General features: G+C 40.1%; 1 protein-coding gene across 6 annotated transcripts in view; it reads right to left on the bottom strand.

Annotated features, from left to right (window-relative positions):
• LTBP1 (latent transforming growth factor beta binding protein 1) overlaps window positions 1-21,338 on the bottom strand; it is a 462,412-nt gene that overhangs the window by 206,552 nt on the left and 234,522 nt on the right. For all 6 annotated transcript variants that reach the window (XM_032172648.2, XM_032172650.2, XM_058426675.1 and 3 more), the window contains 2 exons: window positions 19,365-19,589; window positions 17,610-17,884 (listed from right to left, as the gene is read on the bottom strand). In XM_032172648.2, the coding sequence (XP_032028539.1) occupies window positions 17,610-17,884; window positions 19,365-19,589 (500 nt within the window). The remainder of the gene's footprint in view (window positions 1-17,609; window positions 17,885-19,364; window positions 19,590-21,338) is intronic.

Genomic DNA, 21,338 nt, shown 5'->3' with positions numbered 1-21,338 from the left:
AGATCTTGCTAGAAATATTCAGGTTTTCTCAAAAGTGTTCTGGCTAGTAAAGAAATACTCAGTGAATTAATGCTGTGGAGGGCATGTCATTATATGAGTTTCATTTTAACTCTGCTTAAGAAGCACAACATGGTACCACGGAATTCCAGTAATTCAACTTGTAAATATTGACATTCAAGTGGCAGATGATTTCGCTCTGGGGACATCACGATCCTACTTGTCATGGTGCCATGTTTTGATGCTAGAGAACCAAGACCATGAAGCAACAGCAGGGGAGCTCACTGTGCTCCTTCCCCTCAAGGATCCATGGCCCAATCACAAAACACCACACAGCATGAGACTCTCTAACTAAGTCACGTCCCAGAGAATATAGCTGTCCTTTCAGGTTTAGATAGCAATGGTTTCTTGTGAATCTTCCATCCCTAGAAGAAATGGCCTAAGGGTCAGGGTGCAATAGTAGAAAGACTGGCCAGGTGAGGTGGCTCACACCTGTAATCCCAGCACTTTGGGAGGCCAAGGCAGGCGGGTCACTTGAGGCCAGGAGTTCAAAACCAGCCTGGCCAACGTGGTGAAACCCAGTCTCTACTAAAAACACACAAAAAAATAGCCAAGCTTGGTGGCGGGCGCCTGTAATCCCAGCTACTTGGGAGGCTGAGGCAGAAGAATTGCTTGAACCTAGGAGGCAGAGCTTGTAGTTAGCTGAGATCGCGCCACTGCACTCCAGCCTGGGAGACAGAGCAAGACTCTGTCTCAAAAAAAAAAGTAGAAAGACTGGACTAGGCACTAAAATCTTCAGTTTTACTCCCCACCTCCCACAAACTCAACTGCAAACTGATTTACCTCTCTGGACGTTAGCTGCATCACCCACAAAATTGTAAGGACAGACTACTTGCTAATACTCATTTAAGTGCCCAAGTTCTATGATTTTATGAAAGCTCCAGGGCAGGGCTGAGGGCAGCCAAGGAGCTATGGGGGCAAGGTTTCCTGTGGCGGGGCAATCCTATGAAGGTTGGTGTTCCTCAGGTGCCCCCTGCCTGCCAGGTTGATACATTAGATTTCATGCTGCCACAGCCTGCCTGGTGGTATCCTCATACTCTGACCTGGGCCAACCTAATCAAGGATAACCATAATAACGGGCTGCCTTTTCCTCACCCTACCTCATGCCAGCCCTTTCCTGCTAACCTGTACATATAAAGGGCAGCCCTACCTTCCTGAGAACAGTTATGGCTCTTAAATGGCTCGATTCTACATTATATCGGGTAGCTATAATGAATAATTATCAATAGGCAAGAGCTCAGAAATGATTCAAGATGCTCATGGAAATGCAGATCTTAGGTGTACTGGGCTGTGACCATTATAAAGTCACATTATAATCCATCAACCCACACTGCACAGGTATGTCCCATAAATTATTCCACCCATGCAGGTGCCATCCTCACCTCTATCCACATTCAGAAGCACATTACTCTAACATTCTGGCACAAAGCCTTGGGGTATTCTAGTAAACAAAAGCTACACCATCAACACTATGAATCTGGGTGAGGAGTGTTAATCCTATTTTTTTTTTTTTGGAAATCTTGAACTTCTTTTCATAAGAATCAGAATGAAGTCCCCTAAGGGAAAAGTACTGACTGCATGTAACAGGTTGTTGGATCAATCCAAACTTCGTCTTTCCTCTTCTTTGCTCCTGTTAAACTGTCTTTTCACTATGCTAGAAACACATCTCCACTCTGGAAAAGTGACTCCTGACAATGTTCTGAGCAAAATGGTGTTCTTCTAGCCCTGAATCAACTATGGCTCCAAATTAAACTAGAAAATCTCATGAACACTCTTTAGTGTCCCAGTACTAGATCATTAAATATACTTATTTCTATGCATCAAAAAGTAAAAAGTTTTAAATCACTAACCCCTATCGCTAATGCAACTAGAGCAACATATTTGATCAGCTTGTTCTAAGGGTCATTGTCATAAAGAGCACTGTACGATGCAGAACTGGCTGGGTAACAGGCATTGTCTCATAAGAAGAGGAAAATGCATAAATACTTCCAGATTTTCTAAGAGAACTTGTAAAAAAAATTTGCTTTGGCTTGAGCAGAACATTCTTTATAGGCAAGGTTTTTTTCTTTCTTTTTTTTTTTTAAGTCCACTCAGCTTTCTTTTATTAGAGTAATTAAAACAATGTTAGGCATTTGGGGAATCTGATACAACTATAATCCTCTGATATTTCAGGCTATTGATTTTATAAAGTATCTACTGTGACAAGAGCATTAACTGCTGGAAGTGTATCCAAATCGATTTCTGACAGTGTATTTGTTTAAAACCTGCTGAAGCCAAACCATGGGCTTCAAGGAATTCCAGACAACTACTTTAGTTTATGAAACAGTATTTTAAAAGTTACGCTAAGGCAAAAATGGTTTTTAAAGTAACACACGAAGGAAAAAAAAAAACCTCTTAAGCATGAAACTTATGATTCTACTTGACGTCTTTTCTAAAGAAAAGATAGAATTTGCGCTGCCTATTTTCTCCACCTCTACAATGATCTGAACATTTCAGCAGTCAAGTCTTCTTCCAGGCTGTGGTATGTGTGTTTTGCTCTTAAGTTGCAAAAAGAAAATTTAAGTATAGTATTATCATGATTATATTCTGACATCATAACTCCTGTTAGCCTTTCCTTGGGGTAAAACAACACAAATCACATGATAAATCCTAGTTCTAGATGGTGAGTAGATCAAATTTATTTTAAGTTTAATTACCAGGAATGTGTCTAAAAATAAAGACTCATGTTGAGAGAGGGAATAAAGATGTGCATATAGCCATGATTATTACGACCATAGCAACCTGATCACCCCCAAAATGATGAACATAAATGCCTATCTTCTCCAATCCTTCTTTTTTTGTTTTGAAATGGAGTCTTGCTCTGTCGCCCAGGCTGGAGTGCAGTGGTGCAATCTCGGCTCACTGCAAGCTCTGCCTCCCAGGTTCACGCCATTCTCCTGCCTCAGCCTCCCGAGTAGCTAGGACTACAGGTGCCTGCCACCATGCTCGGCTAATTTTTTGTATTTTTAGTAGAGATGGGGTTTCACCGTATTAGCCAGATGGTCTTGAACTCCTAACCTCGCGATCCACCCACCTCGGCCTCCCAAAGTGCTGGGATTACAGGTGTGAGCCACTGTGCCTGGCCTCCAATGCTTATTTCTACAACCATATTGAGATAAATCTTCTATATTAAGCTTCAAGTCTATAAAGAGATAATGAAAAGAACCAAAAACATTTTAGGCCTTATAGCACTATGTGAAATTGTAATGCATGCCTCATTTGGTTAAGCTTTCAGTTTTTTCTGTGTCTCTTCCAAGTACACAGAACTCAAAACTAATAATTACCTGTGGTTTGGTTGCAAGTCATGTAGAAAAACTGAAAGCCACAAATAACACTAACAGGTTCATTTAGATCCCTGGGTGCAGGGAACCACGTCTGTCTTGTCCACTCCCTGACTCTTCTGGCAGAAACATCCATTGTTCCCCAAAGAGCCACTTGTTTCCCCACATTTCCCAGCTCTAAAACTATCTGTTGGATTGCCATAACAAAATACCATAGACTGGGTGGTTTAAAGAATAGATGTTTTTTTTTTAATTTCCTCACAGTTCTGGAGGCTGGAACCCCAAGATTATGGTACCAACATGGTGGATTTTTGGTGAGGCCCCTCCTCCTAGCTTGTGGGTGGCCGCCATCTGGCTGTGTGCTCGCATGGACTCTTCTTCGTGCAAGTGTGCGGGGAAAGCAACAGAGAGGTCAAGCTCACCGGTCCTATCACACATCAAGGCCCTGCCCTTATGATCTCACTTAATCTTAGTTATTTCCTTTTAGGCTCTGTCTCCAAATATAGTCGCATTGGGGTTTGGGGCTTCAACATATGAATTTGGGGATGGAAGGCATAATTCCATCCATAGCACTAACAGATATGGCCATGGGACTCATTCTGAACAGGGAGGTTATGGGAAAGGGAATGAGTGTGGTCCTTTGCAGAACGTCTCGTTCCCTGCTGTAGGAATTAAGGAAGCCATATATTCTGGGTAACATGGCAGTAACATGATGGAACCACTATCAACCCAAGTCCCTGAAATATACAGCGCAGAGTCCTCTGCTCACCTCTAACATGTCTAATGCACACAAAACGTAAACTTTGTTACGCTAATGTGTTACTGAAGCACAACCTAGACTAACCTAATATATTTACCCACAATTCATCTGTGCCTAGTTCTGAGATTAATTCATAAGTGATCCTTGCCTTATAAAAAGTGCAAGCTGGTGAGGAAGAGAAACGAGGCACAAAAGCAACAACTTTAAAATATTTAAATTCAAAACTGTTTGATTAGATTCTAAATGCAATAAAGATTTAAGGAACGGAGAGAAGTGTGGGTTGAAGAAGTACTAAAAAGCTTTTCAAAGAAACTGATACTAAAGAGGAGTCTTCCAAGTCAGTAGGATTTGAGAGACCAGTATAGGTTATTCATTCCCTCTATTTGACATTGATCTGTACATATGGCCTGTGCATATGTCAGCACCAGTGGTGTCTAAGATTGCAGAAAAGAGCAAAGATGTAGAAACCATTAGAGGGTTGGAGGACTCAAACACACCTTGGTAGCCTCCTTAGCCAATCCAGTTACTTGAAAAATGAAGAAAATGAGGGCCAAGATATGATGAATTTGCTAAAATGGAAAGAGACCTATTGTCTTAGAAATACCAACACAAGCTAGTCCCAATCTCTGAGCCTCAAATTTCACATAAATAAATGGGAGACATAAATGTCTACTTTTCCTGTTTCTCCTGATTGTTTTGAAGGTCAAATCAGCTATCAGTTTTCTAAAAATGCATTGTCTTACAAAGAGGCTTGCCCCATGGCCAGGTGTGGTGGCACACACCTATACTCTTAGCTACTTGGGAGGCTGAGGCAGGAGGATCACTTGAGCCCGAGAGTTTGAGGTTGCAGCATGCTATGATCCTGCCACTGCACTCCAGCTTGGGCAACAGAGTGAGACCCTATCTCTTAAAAAAAGAAAAAGAAAAGAAAAAGAGGCTTATCTCGAAGCCACAGAATGTTAAGACCATATTCTTTAAGAACTCCATTAGAGCTTGCACATCCTACACCAGTCTTCTGCAAAGAGGTCACTTGGAGGCATTGCTCTCTTTGTTTAAAATATTTAGAAATATTCAAAATATTTTGAATTTTAGAATTTTCTTCAAGGCTAGAGACATACTTTAAATATTCTCAATGGTGGCAAGTCTTGTTCAGACATGTCCAAGCTGTTTGCACAATGGCGGTGTCACTAGAGTAAATGCACAGTCCCATAAAGTGACCTTGTTGAAATAGAACATTCAATCCTATATGTAAATTATTTTATTTAAAAAAGGAGACAGAAGAGGAAAAAAAATGGAAGGATGAGAAAGGAAAAAAAACAGTACTATCATTGTCTTAGAGAAGGTTCAGGGAAGAACTTTGTCCTCTTCAATATATGGCAAAAAAATGTGCTTCTCTCCCTATAACTTTACGTGGCAGATTTTAGAGGACTGATTTTTTTAGTAAACCAGTTGATTCCTCTTCATTTTAGCAAATCTCAATTCCGAGGGATAGCACAGAGCCACATCAGACCATCAGAGCCTAGAAATACCAGCTATAAATCCTGAAACCATTTCTTATAATGTATAGAGCCAAAATCAACCATCAATTCAAGCCATCGTCTCTTAAAACTATTTCCAACATGCTAAGAACTGTCATCTTCAAACACACTGACCATAAAATCTTACCACTTTGCCAATATCAGAAGTAGCTCAACATGCTTCCACTCTGAGATGCTCCATAATTATTATTTTCAGTGCTTATTCCTATGTAGGAACAGGAGTCCAATTATTAATAGGTATATTATTTTAGAAAGCCCTAGAGGTATAAAATATGGTAATTTGATATTCCGTGTCATGATAAAGGCATTTCAATTGCCAATAAAATGAAAAAAAAATCTGAGAGGAGGGGCTTAGGGAGAACCAATGAAGAAACACAGACTTGCTTCTCTTAAACAGGTCAGGGCAGGTGGACACTTAAAGCTGACAGCCCCTTTGGTTCCCAGAAGACATCTGCCTGGGTAAAGACTGGATACTGGACTGCAGGAAGGGTAACGTCTGGGTCACAACACATTCTCTGAAGTTCTAAGAATCTACATTTTGATTATCCTAATGTCCCAGCCCTACATTCTCAATCCAAGTAAAACGAGCAGTTCTCCTCTCCACTGGCAGGAGCCCAGTGACATGCAGACATGTTCTCTCTCACATGTGGTGTTTTTCTTTGGATCTTACCCTTGTCTTTACTGATCTTTCTTAACTCCAGGCTAGAGGGCCCCTGCACGAAAGTCAATCTGGCAGAGGTTGCTGGAACAAGACCAGCAAACACTTAAGGGTTCCAGCACCTATCGCTGAGATGTGTAGGACACCTTCGGTGATACCTTCAGCTGTTGACGCAGGTAAGGTTTGGCACAGATGGCTACAGAGAGCAGCCATTTTAGAGCCACAAGAGACAACCAGACTCACTAACACTCAATTAAATATTTCTTAGATTATGCCAAAGGAGTACTTGAGTGGGACACTGAAGAAAAGCCCAGATGGCATAGGAAGTGCCTGGTGTTAATGACTTATTCCACCTCAAGGAAGCCAAACTTCAGTAAATGCAATCAGCACACACTCCAACTGAGCTCTCAGCTCAGCAAGAAGACAGATGTCTAGTAGCCTCAGCCTCACCTTCCCCAGTCACCGCCCAGCAGCTCCTCCAAAAGAAGGCAGGCCACTGCACTGGTCCAAGATCACCTGGGAGGGTCCTATCCATAAGGGCATGTGGCCTCAGGCGATGGGGAGGAAGAGAGAGTCACAATTCACCTCTGCCCTCTGCTGACCCAGCCTGGCTCAGTTCCCCTTCCACATAAGTAAGATGCTTTATAACCATTTTTTTCTTTAGACTTCTAATCTATTTACATAGTTTATGGACTCAGTTTAGGGAATAACCAGTGTGAAAAGTGTTACAATAATTCTGGCATTACTTCTGTCAGGATAAAACTAGGTTTGTTTGTTTTTTAATCATAGATTTAGGCTTCGTCCCAGTAATATTCATGTTGTCAGGACAGGAGAGATACTGTGGAAATTCAAGAGCGGGTTTCTGAGCAGAACTCAATGTCTCAGCTCCCCTAAATGAACACCATTTCTCACCAATTGAGAAAAGATTTCCAAAGTGCCCATGTCACCTGCATCTACCCAACCATCTACCCATCTTTTTTCTCCCATGTGGAGTTGGCAGGCATCACATCTATTTCCCCAGCTTCTTATTGGCTTTTGTCCAGTGGAAACCAAGAAATATTTTTCTTTATTCAAAGTCCTGTGACAAAAGTATTGAAACTCTTTTTAAAAAAAGTAATTTCAGCCATGCAATTAGGATACTTTCCACCTCAATGAGCTCATATTTTCCTGTTAATTTCTCCATTAAACTTATTCTTTTAAGTTTTTTTAAACAAAAGCTAACTATATCTATTTGGCCCTTTAGAATGGTGTGTGTGTGTGTGTGTGTGTGTGTGTGTTTGTGTGTGTGTTCCAGTGCTAAGCTTTAGAGCTTAGGATGTTACTGAACGTATCTGCCAAAAGAGACCTATCTTCAATTAAATAATCTTTTTCTCCAATGGTCCATTCTGTTTCCATTTTTCCTGTCCAAAGAGAACTGCTGGAACAACTTCTGGCATCTCTAATAGAATCTCAAACAGTTCTTCTGTCACTTTAACTCAATTTTGCCCTAGGGCTTATTATTTATATGACCAATAATTAAAGGAAAAAAGAGTTTTCCCAATGATTTCAGGATTCCACATCCACTACCGGTCCTTTCCTTTCTTCCTAATCCACATTAAGTTTATTTTCTTCTGTAGAATATGTATTAAAGACCTCAATCTTAAAGTTTGTTTCTTATGGTTTTTAAAATCTTTTCTAAGAGTTTTACAGTTGCAAACTATAAAAGTGGGTTCATGTGTTATTTGATCATCTTTATCTGTGTTAGAGTGCTGTACTTAAAACACATGCTGTATAAATCAAGGTTTTCCAGAGTCCTGGAAAACTTGCTTTTTAATTAACTCAGGTATTTATATGTGAAATTTTCTGATCTTTCAGCATTTTGAAATAGGAAATCTCGGAGCACCTGAATTTTTTGTCTCTCCTTATAACGCCCCTGTCTGGTTACAAGGCAGGTTCCTGGGTTCAACAAAGAGCACAGGCTTGTGCAACCAGGCAATTGGCAGGTTCACCATGGAAGCTGGACCCTGAACTCTACACTGTGATTCTAAATGCTTCCCATACAAGGCCTTTTCATACCATCTGGCATAACTAGGTCACTAAATGTTTGTTTCCAGCAACTGGGCAATCAATAAAACATGTTTGAAACAATCAAAAAGTCAGATGCCAAATAAGCTTTGAATTTAGGTCACTGTTAAGAGAACCAATTTAAAGACAAAGGTCACCCTTATACAATTGATTTTTATGTAAAAAAGATGAATATATTGAATGTTCCTATGATGCAAATATAGATTGGAGGGGTATTTTCTGAAACTTGGCCTCTCCTCAGAGATGATAACTATCACGGAAATGTTCGGGTTTGAAGCCTGTGAAAAATGAGATTACCCTGAAGTGGCTGGTGATTGTAACCACCGGAATTGTCATTCTAACAGTCAGTGAGCAAACTCTTGCAAATGTTTTCACATATATGTAGACTACCACAATTTACTCCAGGTAGCACAGAAACCTAACTCTGCCAAAATTAGGACCAACTAATTCATACTTGATTTAGTACGAATCAAGTATGCCAACTACTTCATACTTGATTTATATTCAAGAAAACCACTCCTGTCTGTCACCCTATATAGTTCTATGAGATTAATTTCTGTTCTTTGAATATATGAGATTTAGTGATGCCTATAGAGACTGCCTGTATAGACAGCCTGATTCACATAAAAACCAATGATTTATTTGATTGTTAAACATATTTTTAGAACTCTGAAATACTAAACATAACTTTCTACAAAAACAAAACAACAGAAATTTTTTTTTCCCTACAGGTTGGCATTCTCTGTCAAGGTGAGAAAACATTACAGAAACCTTTAACACCATTATTCCCGCCCTTTTCTCATTATAATGCAATCCAAAGAAATGTCCTCTGTGGTCACGAATTTAACTATCATCAGCAAATCTATTCACTGATCACTGAATTTTCTCCATTAATTCTCTAGCGTTCCATCTCTAAAACAGCCTGGACTTCCTTGACTGATAATTAAGAGTACACCCTTCCTAATATTAATCAAGGATGAGGCTGCTTGTAACAAAGATGTCATTGCTCATCTTCTCACAATCCTCCCTGCTAAGGGTCAAGTAATCAATTCTAGTGAGCATTTATTTAGCTGATTTGTGAAGCAAGAAAATTCAGAATAGTTCATTTCTTCATGATCCTTGTCTTTACAACAGCCTGTAACGCAATCCTGATGCTTGATTCTTCACAAAATCCCCTATAGTCATCTCCTTTTTTTTCAACTTGACTTCTTAGATTGGCCCTTGGTCATGTCACAAGGCCAATTTCTCTTCCTTGGCCTCATGTCACCTCACACTCACCCAACACCCCCATTAAACAGTTAAAAACTTTAAGTTTGTTTCTAAAAAGTCTCTAAATGTACTACAGTGAAAGCTTTTAAATTTGGCTTTAAGATATACTATTCTATTTATAAATCTAGGAAATTTTAAAAATTTCCCCCTTCTTTCTAAAACATTTTCAAATATACTGAGATATTCAAAGGATGATACAATGATCACCTGCAATATGAACCACTCAAGAGTCAAGTTTGTGCTGCTTGTGTGTAAAACACCTCTGAAACTACGGGCAATACCTCAGATATGTTGTGGGTTCAGTTTCTGACCACTGCAATAAAGTGACTATCACAATAAAGTGAGTCGCATGAATTTGTCAGTTTCCCAGTGCAAATAAAAGTCATGTTTACACTATACTGTCGTCTATAAAGTTTGCAGTAGCGCTATGCCTTAAAGTACATACCTTAATTTTAAAACACTTTATTGCTTTAAAAATGCTAATAACCATCTGAGCCTTCTGTGAATCATAACTTCTTTGCTGGTAGAGGGTCTTGCCTTGATGTTGCTGACTGTCTACCAATCAGGATGGCGGTTCCTGAGGGTCGGGGTGGCTGTGGCAATTTCTTAAAATAAGACAACAGTGAAGTCTGCAGCTTTGCCTGACTCTTCCTTTTACTAAATATTTCTCTGTAGTAAGTGACACTGTTTGATAGCATTTGACCCACGCTAGAACTTCTTTCAAAATGAGTCAGTCATTAAATGAGTCAGTCTTAAACCCTGCTAATGCTTTAAATTAAATTTATAGCGTATTCTAAATCCATTGTTGTCATTTCACAATGTTCACAGCATCTACACCAGGAGTCGATTTCATTTCATGAAACCACTTTCTTTACTCATTCATAAGCAGCAGCTCCTCATCCATTCAAGTTTGAACATGAGATTGCAGCAGTTTGGTCATGTCTTCAGGATCCACTTCTAACTCGAGTTCTCTTGCTATTTCCACCATATCTGTAGTGACTTCCTCCACTGAAATTTTGTACCCCTCAAAGTCATCCATAAGGGTTGGATTTGACTTTTTCCAGTACCTAATTTAATTAAATATCTTTAATGCTGATATTTTGACCTCCTCCCATGTATCATGAATGTTCCTAATGGCATCTAGAATGGCAAACCCTTTCCAGAAAGCTTTTTATTTACTTTCCCAGATCCATCAGAGGAATCATGATCTATGGCAGTGATAGCCTTAAAAAATGTATTTCTTAAATAATAAGACTTGAAAGTCAAAATGACTCCTTGATCCATGGGCTACAGAATGGATGTTATGATTGCAGGCATGAAAACAACATTCATCTTTTTGTACATCTCCATTAGAGCTCTTGAGTGACCAGGTACACTGTCAATGAGCAGTAATATTTTGAAAGGAATCTTTTCTTCTGAGCAGCAGGTCTCAACAGCGGTCTTAAAACCCTCAGTAAACCAAACTGCAAACACATGTGATGTCATCCAGGCTTTGCTATTCTCTTTATATAGCACAGGCAGAGTAGATTTAACATAGTTCTTAAGGGCTATAGAATTTTCAGAACAGCCTATGAGCATTGGCTGCAACTTAAAAGTCACCAGCTGCATTAGCCCCTAACAAGAGAGCCAGCCGGTCCTCTGAAGCCAAGGAATGACTTTCTCTCTGGCTATGAAAGTCCTAAATGGCATCTTCTTCCAGTATAAGGCTGCTTAGTGTAGCCACCTTTATCAGTGATCTTCTGGACAACTTGCTGCAGCTTCTTTTTTTTTTTTTTTTTTTTTTTTTGAGATGGAGTCTCGCTCTGTCGCCCAGGCTGGAGTGCAGTGGCGCAATCTCGGCTCACTGCAAGCTCCGCCTCCCGGGTTCACGCCATTCTCCCGCCTCAGCCTCTCCGAGTAGCTGGGACTACAGGCGCCTGCCACCACACCCGGCTAATTTTTTGTATTTTTAGTAGAGATGGGGTTTCACCGTGGTTTCGATCTCCTGACCTCGTGATCCGCCCGCCTCGGCCTCCCAAAGTGCTGGGATTACAAGCGTGAGCCACCGCGCCCGGCCAACTTGCTACAGCGTCTACATCAGCACTTGCTCCTTCTCTTTGTACTTTTATGGTATGCAGATGGCTTCTTTCTTTAAACCTCATGAACCAACCACTACTAGCTTCAGATTTTTCTTCTGCAACGTCCTCACCTCTCCAAGCCTTCAGAGAATTGAAGAGAGTTAGGTCCTTGTTCTGGATTGAGCTTTGGCTGAAGAGAATGTTGTGGCTTGTTCTAGACCTCTCTCAAACATTCTCCGTATTAGCAACAGAGCTGTTTTACTTTCTTATCATTCACGTACTCTCTGGAGTAGCACTTTTAATTTCCTCTGGAGTAGCACTTTTAATTTCCTCCAATTTTCCTTTGAATTCACAACTTGGCTAACTGATGCAAAGGCCTAGCTTTTGGCTTATTTTGGCTTTCAACATGCCCTCCTCACTAAGGTTAATCATTTTTAGCTTTTGATTTAAAGTGAGAGATATGGCTGGGCTCGGCGCCTCACGTCTGTAACCCCAGCACTTTGGGAGGCCAAGGAGGATGGATCACGAGGTCAGGAGCTCAAGACCACCCTGGCTAACATGGTGAAACCCTGTCTCTAATAAAAATACAAAAATTACCCAGCCGTGGTGGCAGGCACCTGTTGTCCCAGCTACTCGGGAGGCTGAGGCAGGTGAATGGCGTGAACCCGGAAGGCAGAGCTTGCGGTGAGCTAGGATTGCACCACTGCACTCCAGCCTGGGCAACAGAGCAAGACTCCATCTCAAAAATAAATAAATAAATAAATAAATAAATAAATAAATAAATAAATAAATAAATAAAAATAAAGTGAGAGATGTGTGACTCCTCCTTCCACTTGAACACTTAAAGGCCATTGTAGTATTATCAATTAGCCTAATTTCAATATTGTTGTGTTTCAGCCAATAGGGATGCCTGAAGAAAGGGAGGGAGATGAGGGAATGGCCAGTTGGTAGAGCAGTCAGAGAATACACATTTATCAATTAAGTTTGCCATCTTATATGGTTATGGTTTGTGATGCCCCAAAACAATTACAATAGTAACAAAAATCACTTATAACAGATACAACAATGAAAAGGTCTTGAAATATTGCCAAAATTACCAACATGTGACAGAGACACAAAGTGAGGGCACACTGTCAGAAAAACTTGCTTGCCAATAGGCAGGGTTGCCATAACCTTCATTCAATTAGTAAAAGACACAATATCTATCTACAAAGAGCTGAAGTGAGGTGCAATAAAAGAAAGTGTGCCTGTAAATTATGAACATTATGGAATTTCACCCCTAAAACTTTCAGCATTCATCTATTAAGAATAAGGACATTTTCCTGCTGGGTGCAGTGGCTCATGCCTGTAATCCCAGCACTTTGGGAGGTCAGGAGTTCAAAACCAGCCTGGGCAACATGGTGAAACCCCGTCTCTACTAAGAATACAAAAATTAGCTGGGCGTGGTGGTGCACACCTGTAATTCCAGCTACTCGGGAGGCTGAGGCAGGAGAATCCCTTGAACCAGGGAGGCGGAGGTTGCAGTGTCACCTCTGCTCCACTGCACTCCAGCTTGGGCCACAGAGTGAGAGACTCCATCTCAAAACAAACAAACAAAAAAGAATAAGGACATTTTCCTACATAATCCCAATCCTATTACCACACATAAGAAAACTAATTATTCCAAAATATCATCTAATGACATTTCCTATGGTTTGAATGTGTCCCCCAAAGTTCATGTGTTAGAAACTTAATCCCCTGAAAGTGACAGCGTTAGGAGTATGGGACCTAATAAGAGGGTTTTCCCTCATGAATGCATTAATGTCATTATCTTGGGAGTGGGTTAGTTATCACCAGAGTGGACTTGTTATAAAAGCAAGTTTAGCTCCCCCTTGCTGTCTTGTGTTCTCTTGTCCTTCTGCTATGGGGTGACTTAGTAAGAAGGCCCTGGTCACATGCTGGCACCTTGATATTGAACTTCACAGCCTCTAAAACAGTGAGAAATAACTGTCTTTTCTTTATAGATTACCCAGTGTGTGGCATTCTGTTATAACAACACAAAATGGACTAAGACAGAGCTCATGTTCAAATTTCCCCAACTATTCCCAAAATATCTCTTAGATCTGACTTTTTCAAAAAAAAAATCAAGATTTAATTAAGGTGAATACATTACACTTATTTTTTGTGTCTCTTTCTACAAACATCATCTCACTTCCTTTTATACTCTGATTTTTTTTTTTAAGAAGCCAGGCAATAATGCCCTACACTGTAAATGTCTGATTGTTTTTTCTGTCTGGATGTGATGTTTTTAACTCGTTTTTTTACCCTTGGTACTCCCTATAAACTTGGGGTTAACTCTAAGGGTTTGATTAGATTCAGGTTAGATATATTTGGCAAGAACGCTTCATGGGTAATTCTACTAACTCTATACTGTCTCACAGCAGGAGGCACATAAGGTCAGGCTGCCCCACTATTAATGATGCTAAGTTGACCACTTAGTCAAAGGGGCTTCCTGACACGCTGACCTTGCCAGCAAGTCATTTATACTGCACTATGCCTCAGATTTAAGAGGCTTAATATTTGTGCAATAGCCTGCCAAGAATCCCAAGCTATTTCACCTCTCTGATCTCTTCTGACAACTCTTCCTTGCCCATCTCTTGTACTGTTCTCTTTCCTGTTTAATTACTCTCCCTTTCTGCCCTGTGAGCTTGGTTTCCTCATCAATCATCCATTTTCCTCCACCATCCAAACAGTTCTGAAATCCTACTCTACAAAGCTTTCCTAAATTTAAATACGTTGGTCACAGTTCATCTTGGGTTTTCAATCCCAAGTTTACTACCTAATTATTAGAATGTGCCACAGAAACAAGGGCTATCTCTGTCAAATTTATTTTGTATATGACCTCTCATAGCAACATATAAACATAGACATTTATTGGTAACTATTGCATTGAAAGTCTCAGTGTTTGACATTTGCAATTAATAAGACAGCTCCACTGAGCAAAGCAACAGTGAGCATTTATCCAGGGTTTTGTTTTTGTTTTGGATTATCTGCCATTTAAAATCTACCTATACCTCCTGGCTATAGCTACGTTTGCAAACCAGCCACAGCAAGAAAGCACAAATGTTTGCAAACTCCTTTGTAGGATAGTAGGATACACCTAAACACTACTGATTATTTGCCAGTAATGTATTTTTTAAATGCCTGGTTCACCCTAATTGCACAAATTAATTGGGCAGTCTTTAGCATCCAGCAACATTCCTCATGAACAGGAAGACCAATAAATATATGCTAAGAATGCTTTCTAAAAAATAGGTTTTATTTTGAAGCTGTGTATGAGTGAGTACACATGCAAAATGAATTAAGAATTGAGATCACTGTTTGGATCTTTTAGACCAGAAGTCAGAGATGTATGTAGATAAGACAAAAGTATTCCACTGAGTTTTAATTATTTGGGTAACTCCATCAATTAGCCAATTCATTTCAATTGTATACTCTAGGCTTACGGGTCAATAGTATCTTTTCATCTTTTCTCGTTAGCAATCACCTAAGATTATACAAGAATAACAAGTTTGTTATGCCTCATTTTCTTGCTTTTTATCATCTATGTTCCAACTTGGAAAACGGGGAGAAAGGTACTGGGCACACAATTTTAAAAAGATCTGCTTTTTCCTTTCTCCATGATCAACCTAAGCTGGAATGAATAAACAATGCAAATGGCACCAAATTTGTCCTCCCTCTCCAAGACTAGTTCAGTGCAAAGCTGTGAAGTGTATAAAGTTTATCTTCAGCCCCACTGTCTTTATCAAAATCTATCCTTAGCATAAACATTGTCTTTACTTTTAAGCTAAATTTAAATTGATGTTCCTTCTCCCAAAAGCATTTGCAAAACTGGGGAATGAAAAGCCACGTTAGGTCCCCTGTAGTCGCATTTCAGGTGTCCACAGGCCAATGAGGGCTGTGTTTGTGGGACTGATGCTGTCCCCTATCTTACTGAAAGCACATGATATAAAAACAGTATAGTAGATGGTTGCTTAAGTCTGACTCTATCTTCATAAATATTCTCTAAGCTAATATTTGCATCGTTCTATAATATTTGCAAAGCAGGGCTCACATTATCTTGATTAATCTTAACAAAGTCTCATGAGCCCCACGTCTTATCTCTACTTTGCAGATAAGGAAGCTGCTTCCCTCCTACCCTGTGCTGGGCTCACGGCTCTAATCAAGGTCTTACAACTCCACAAGGATGCTCTTTCCATTCCCACATGCTGCCTTCCATTCAGATCTACAATCTTCCCTCCTTCTCCTAGAAGAAAGGTGACAATCCTACCATTGACTTAGTACCTAAAAGTGTTGCCCAGGTTTCTAAAGCAGTGACAATTAGTTCTATTACTCCCAAGTATTTCACATGCATATACACACACACACGCTATATTTTTAATATTCAAGACATCGCAGAGAAATAATAATAAATGTATCTCATCTAGTCTTCTCATGAGGGGTTTAACCCACAACCAAAAGACAGGAGGGAAACCACAGAACGAAGCCTCCATCATTATCACATAATGGAGTGGAGGAACCAACACTTTTAGGTTGTCTTCACTATGCACATTCAATGATGAGTTTTAAAGAAAATTTTGCCTTTCTCTCACTTTATGATATTAATATAGGCCTAAAGTTACACTTCAAACAACTCATGCACTACACCTTGCAAGTTATGAATTTTTTTTCTTTCTTTTGAGACGGAGTCTCACTCTTGTCACCCAGGCTGGAGTGCAGTGGTGTGATCTTGACTCACTACAACCTCCACCTCCCAGGCTCAAGTGATTCTCCTGCCTCAGCCTCCCAAGTAGCTGGGATGACAGGCACCCACCACCACGCCTGGCTAATTTTTGTATTTTCAGTAGAGACGAGGTTTCATCATGTTAGCCAGGCTGGTCTCGAACTCCTGACCTCACGTAATCCACCTGCCTCGGCCTCCTAAAGTGGTAGGATTATAGGCATGAGCCACCGCACCCAGCCTGAATTTTTATAAGAAAATAAAAGATAACATGAAATATTACTTCCTGTCAAAGACGACATGAATTATTATTGCACAATGAATTCAAAACTCATGAACAAAACTATTGCAAAAGGCAAAAATATTTTCAAGCATCTTTGTGGAATATATTCTGTACCATATCTCACTCCTGATATATGTTTTACACACAGATCATCCTAACTGAAAAAATAGAAACAGGTAATCACGGACTTCCAGAAACATTTCTGGAAGCCACGCACAGTAGCTGATGCCTGTCATCCCAGCACTGTGGGAGGATGAGGTGGGCAGACCACTTGAGGTCAGGAGTTCGAGATCAGCCTGGCCAACATGGTAAAACCCTGTCTCTACTAAGAATATAAACATTAGCTGAGAGTGGTGGCGCATGCCTGTAATCCCAGCTACTTGGGAGGCTAAGGCAGGAGAATCACTTGAAGCTGGGAGGTGGAGGTTGCAGTGAGCCAAGATCGTGCCACTGCACTCCAGCCTGGGCAACAGAGTGCGACTCCAACTCAATCAATCAATCAATCAATAAACAAATAAATAAATGTATTCTGTACATCAGGGACTGGCAAGCTTTTTCTGTAAAAAGACACACAGTAAATATTTTAGGTTCTGCAGACCATATGATCTCACTGGAACTATTTAATTCTGCAGTCATAGCATGAAAATGGGCATAGACAGTATGTAAATGAATGAGTGTGGCTATGAGTGTGGCAATAAAACTTTATTTACAAAAATATGGCCACGAGTCATAGTTTGTCAAAGCCTTTTTTTTAAAAAAGCATTTTTATCAAGTCTGGCTTTCTTGTTAAAATGATACCATATCTGTAAGACATTACTAAAGCAGGCTCAGTGATGATGCCTACCTGTGACCCAATGGTTTCCTGGAAGCACCGGCCAAGCTGTGTCTTAGCAGCCACGGGGTAGACATGAGGAATGACCTGCTGGTGGGAGTACGTGGAATGTATAGTCTGGGTCTTCTGGACAGGAAGCCCTCGGTACGAGACTTGGGATTGGCCTGGTTGAGCTTCTTTTGTCTTCTGGCCTGTTGGGCCATCAATTCTTGAAACCTGATGTATCTGGACGGAAGCCTCAGGCGGATGTTTCACATGGATATTGACTATGTTAGGAGGAAATTTCACTAAAACAGATTGGGAGGAAAACTTGTTAGTCCTGAATAACTAACAGGCAAATCAAAAGTTTTAAAACATGAAAGTAAATTTTATAAACATGCATGCACCTGTAGCATTTTGCTGCATAGCCATCAAAATTCTCTTTTTTTTTTGAGATGGAGTTTCGCTTTGGTCACCCAGGCTGGTGTGCAATGGCTCGATCTCAGCTCATTGCAACCTCTGCATCCCAGGTTCAAGCGATTCTCCCGCCTCAACCTCCCGAGTAGCTGGGATTACAGGTGCCCACCACTATGCCTGGCTAATTTTTGTATTTTTAGTAGAGATGGGGTTTCACCACATTGGCCATACTGGTCTTGAACTCTTGACCTCAGGTGATCTGCCCGCCTTGGCCTCCCAAAGTGCTGGGATTACAGGCGTGAGCCACTGCGCCCAGCCAGCCATCACAATTCTTAAGGACACATGCAAAATAAAATTAAGCCTGAATTTATATTTTTTTAAAATTTGCAATTATAGAAATTTAAACTTTTAACAGTAACACATTCATGAGACTAAAATATTCTTTTCCAAAGACATAAAGCTGTGAAATTCATGCTGTTTGTTCTAAGTAGGTAAATTTTATCAAATGTTAATCAGAAAGATCAAGCATTTGATTATTTTTGAATTTCTCATCAAATTTCTATCATAAAAATTTTAGGATTTACATTTTTCTATTAAAAGAGAAAACCCAATTTTACAAGGCACAATTCTATTACCCTTAAATAATACAGTACCTGTTATTTTTGTGCTTCTTGTGACATACACACACACAAAATACCAAAGTGCATTATTTTATATCTACAACAAGCTACTTTCCGTAGGTTTCAAACAAAATCTCATCTCCTGACGCAAGGATTCAGGTTTTAAAGAATTAGAGCCAGTAAACTTCTATGACCCCTCTTTTTAAAAGTGTGCATTTATAAAAATGCCAGGTTTAAAAGGATGAATTCGTCATAGAATTTTTGAGCTCCAAGTGACCTAGTTTACTTTCCTCTACAGATGAACAAATTGAAGTTCAGTAAGGTTAAATGATTGCTTACAACTAAAACCAAGCATTCTTCAATTTCGAAGTTCACCAGCAGGTACTGTGCGATCCACTAACTCATTAATGCCGCAAGGGCCAGAACACTGTCTTGCTCATCTTTCTATTTCCCAGGCCTTGTCAGAACAATGCCATGCACATTTATTAGCTCTTGGTGGTAAGAATCACTAGAGAAGAATGGGCTCCTTTTTATTTTCTTATTTCCTAGACACTAATTCTCTATGGCCTAGAAAGTACTGCAGCTACATACCTGGGCCCACATTCTGTCTCTAATGCCATTTCTCAGGCCACAAATCATGTACTCCTTTCTGTTTCAATACCAGCCCTGGCCATCCGCAGATCCTTGACTTCTATGTGGGTTTGGCAGATTAACAGAAGTCTGGCAAATGGGCAGAATGAAAAAAGCTTACCTTTGACTCCTTGCTGGCTAGTCACAGTCAGAGGCAAGGTATGTGTAGAATGGATGACATGTGTCCCCAACGCCTTGCCTGGCTGCTGGGACTGCTGATAAAGTTTAGGAACACTGGCACCATGGACTGGGATCTGACAAAGCTTTCCTGTGAAATTTGGAGGGCACTGACATTTGTCCCTTGAGCTGCACTGGCCACCATTCATACATGGAAGATGGCAAATTACTGAAAGGGAAAAGAGAAAACGTGGAGAGTTGGTTAGTCTCTCAGAGGCTAAGTAACGATCAATGAAAAAAACCTGCAAAACATACAGCCCATTATAGGCATCAGAGTCCCATGAACTTTAGAAATGGTAAACAGAGGTGTAAACTCACTATGCCAAAAGTAGTCTGTCTCTGTTACTGACTACCTTTTTCTTTCCATCTTAAGTCATTTAACTCTTTAATAGCTTGTAATTATTCTCCCTCTGACAATGGAAAGAAAAGTTCACAGGAAAAGAGTGTATCCATAGTAGCCACTCAGGATTATTGTTTATCACCATGCCATTTTAAGTACCATTTGCAATCCATAATTATTTCATTAACTGACTCCCTAAATGATAAACTCCTCGAGAACAAGAGGTATGTATGGCCTGGTAGTGTGTATGGCCTGGTAACCTTAATATCCTTGGCACCTAGAAAAATGTCTGGCATACAATGGACATTAAATATTTGCTCACCTCACTCTCCATGATGTGATTATTATGCATTGCATGCCTGTATCAAAACATCTTGTGTGCCCCATAAATATACATACCTACTTATGTACCCACAAAAATTAAAAATTAAATATATTTGCTCAAAAAATAAACAAATGACAGTAATAAAAATAATATTTGTTGAAAATTTTCTCTATTTAAGACACTAAATGCTACCCAGAACAAATAAGTAGAATAGTTTGAATCATACTTTATAGGAATTTGCAATCTTGTGTAACAAGATCTCAGTGAAGTCCAAAATTAGTTTGGAATTAACTTATTTAGAATACTGAAAGATAACAGGACAGACTGGGCAAATAATTTTAAGAGGAGTTATAACTCTGGCTATTTTAGCTTATGGTCAACCTCTTTATCACTAATGAATTCTTCCTATCAGCCTTTAAACATCACAAATTTCTGGCAGCTTAAACAATATTATAATAAAAGCCCCTCAGCTCCATTTCCTTCCAGCTTCTACCCTCTTTAAATCGTCTCCTCCATAACTAAACTTTCCACCATAATTGTTTGTTGACTTCTCAATGTGCTACAATCTATCTTGGGCTGGTTTATGCTTTCCCATTCCTTGCCCCTCCTCTACACAGAAGCTATTCTTACTAGGGTCATGAATGGTTTCCACGTTTCTAAACCCAATGGATGGATTTCAGTCTTCCCTTGGTTTCCATGACACCTCACTCACCTATTTTGCTCCTTCCTCCTGTCTGGTCCATCTTAACATTATTTGCAGACTCTGCTCTCTTTACTTGTCCTTTTTTTTTTTTTTTTTTTTCTTGAGACGGAGTCTCGCTCTGTCGCCCAGGCTGGAGTGCAGTGGTGCAATCTCGGCTCACTGCAAGCTCCGCCTCCCAGGTTCGCGCCATTCTCCTGCCTCAGCCTCTCCGAGTAGCTGGGACTACAGGCGCCCGCCACCACGCCCGGCTAATTTTTTGTATTTTTAGTAGAGACGGGGTTTCACTGTGGTCTCGATCTCCTGACCTCATGATCCGCCCGCCTCGGCCTCCCAAAGTGCTGGGATTACAAGTGTGAGCCACCGCACCCAGCCTACTTGTTCTTTATATACTGATGTGTGTTAAGGTTTGGTCTTGAAGCCTTCTTCACTGACTCTACACACTCTTTCTCTATGATTTCATCCTATCATATACTGATGTCACCAAAATTTTTATTTCCTGGTCAAAGCTTTCTTCCGAGCTTCAAACTGTCTATAATTACATGTCACCATG

This window comes from Hylobates moloch, unplaced genomic scaffold, assembly GCF_009828535.3.
Source record: "Hylobates moloch isolate HMO894 unplaced genomic scaffold, HMol_V3 SCAFFOLD_13, whole genome shotgun sequence".
In the NCBI taxonomy this organism is placed as follows: Eukaryota; Metazoa; Chordata; class Mammalia; order Primates; family Hylobatidae; genus Hylobates; species Hylobates moloch.
This window is presented reverse-complemented; position numbering and strand designations above follow the sequence as displayed.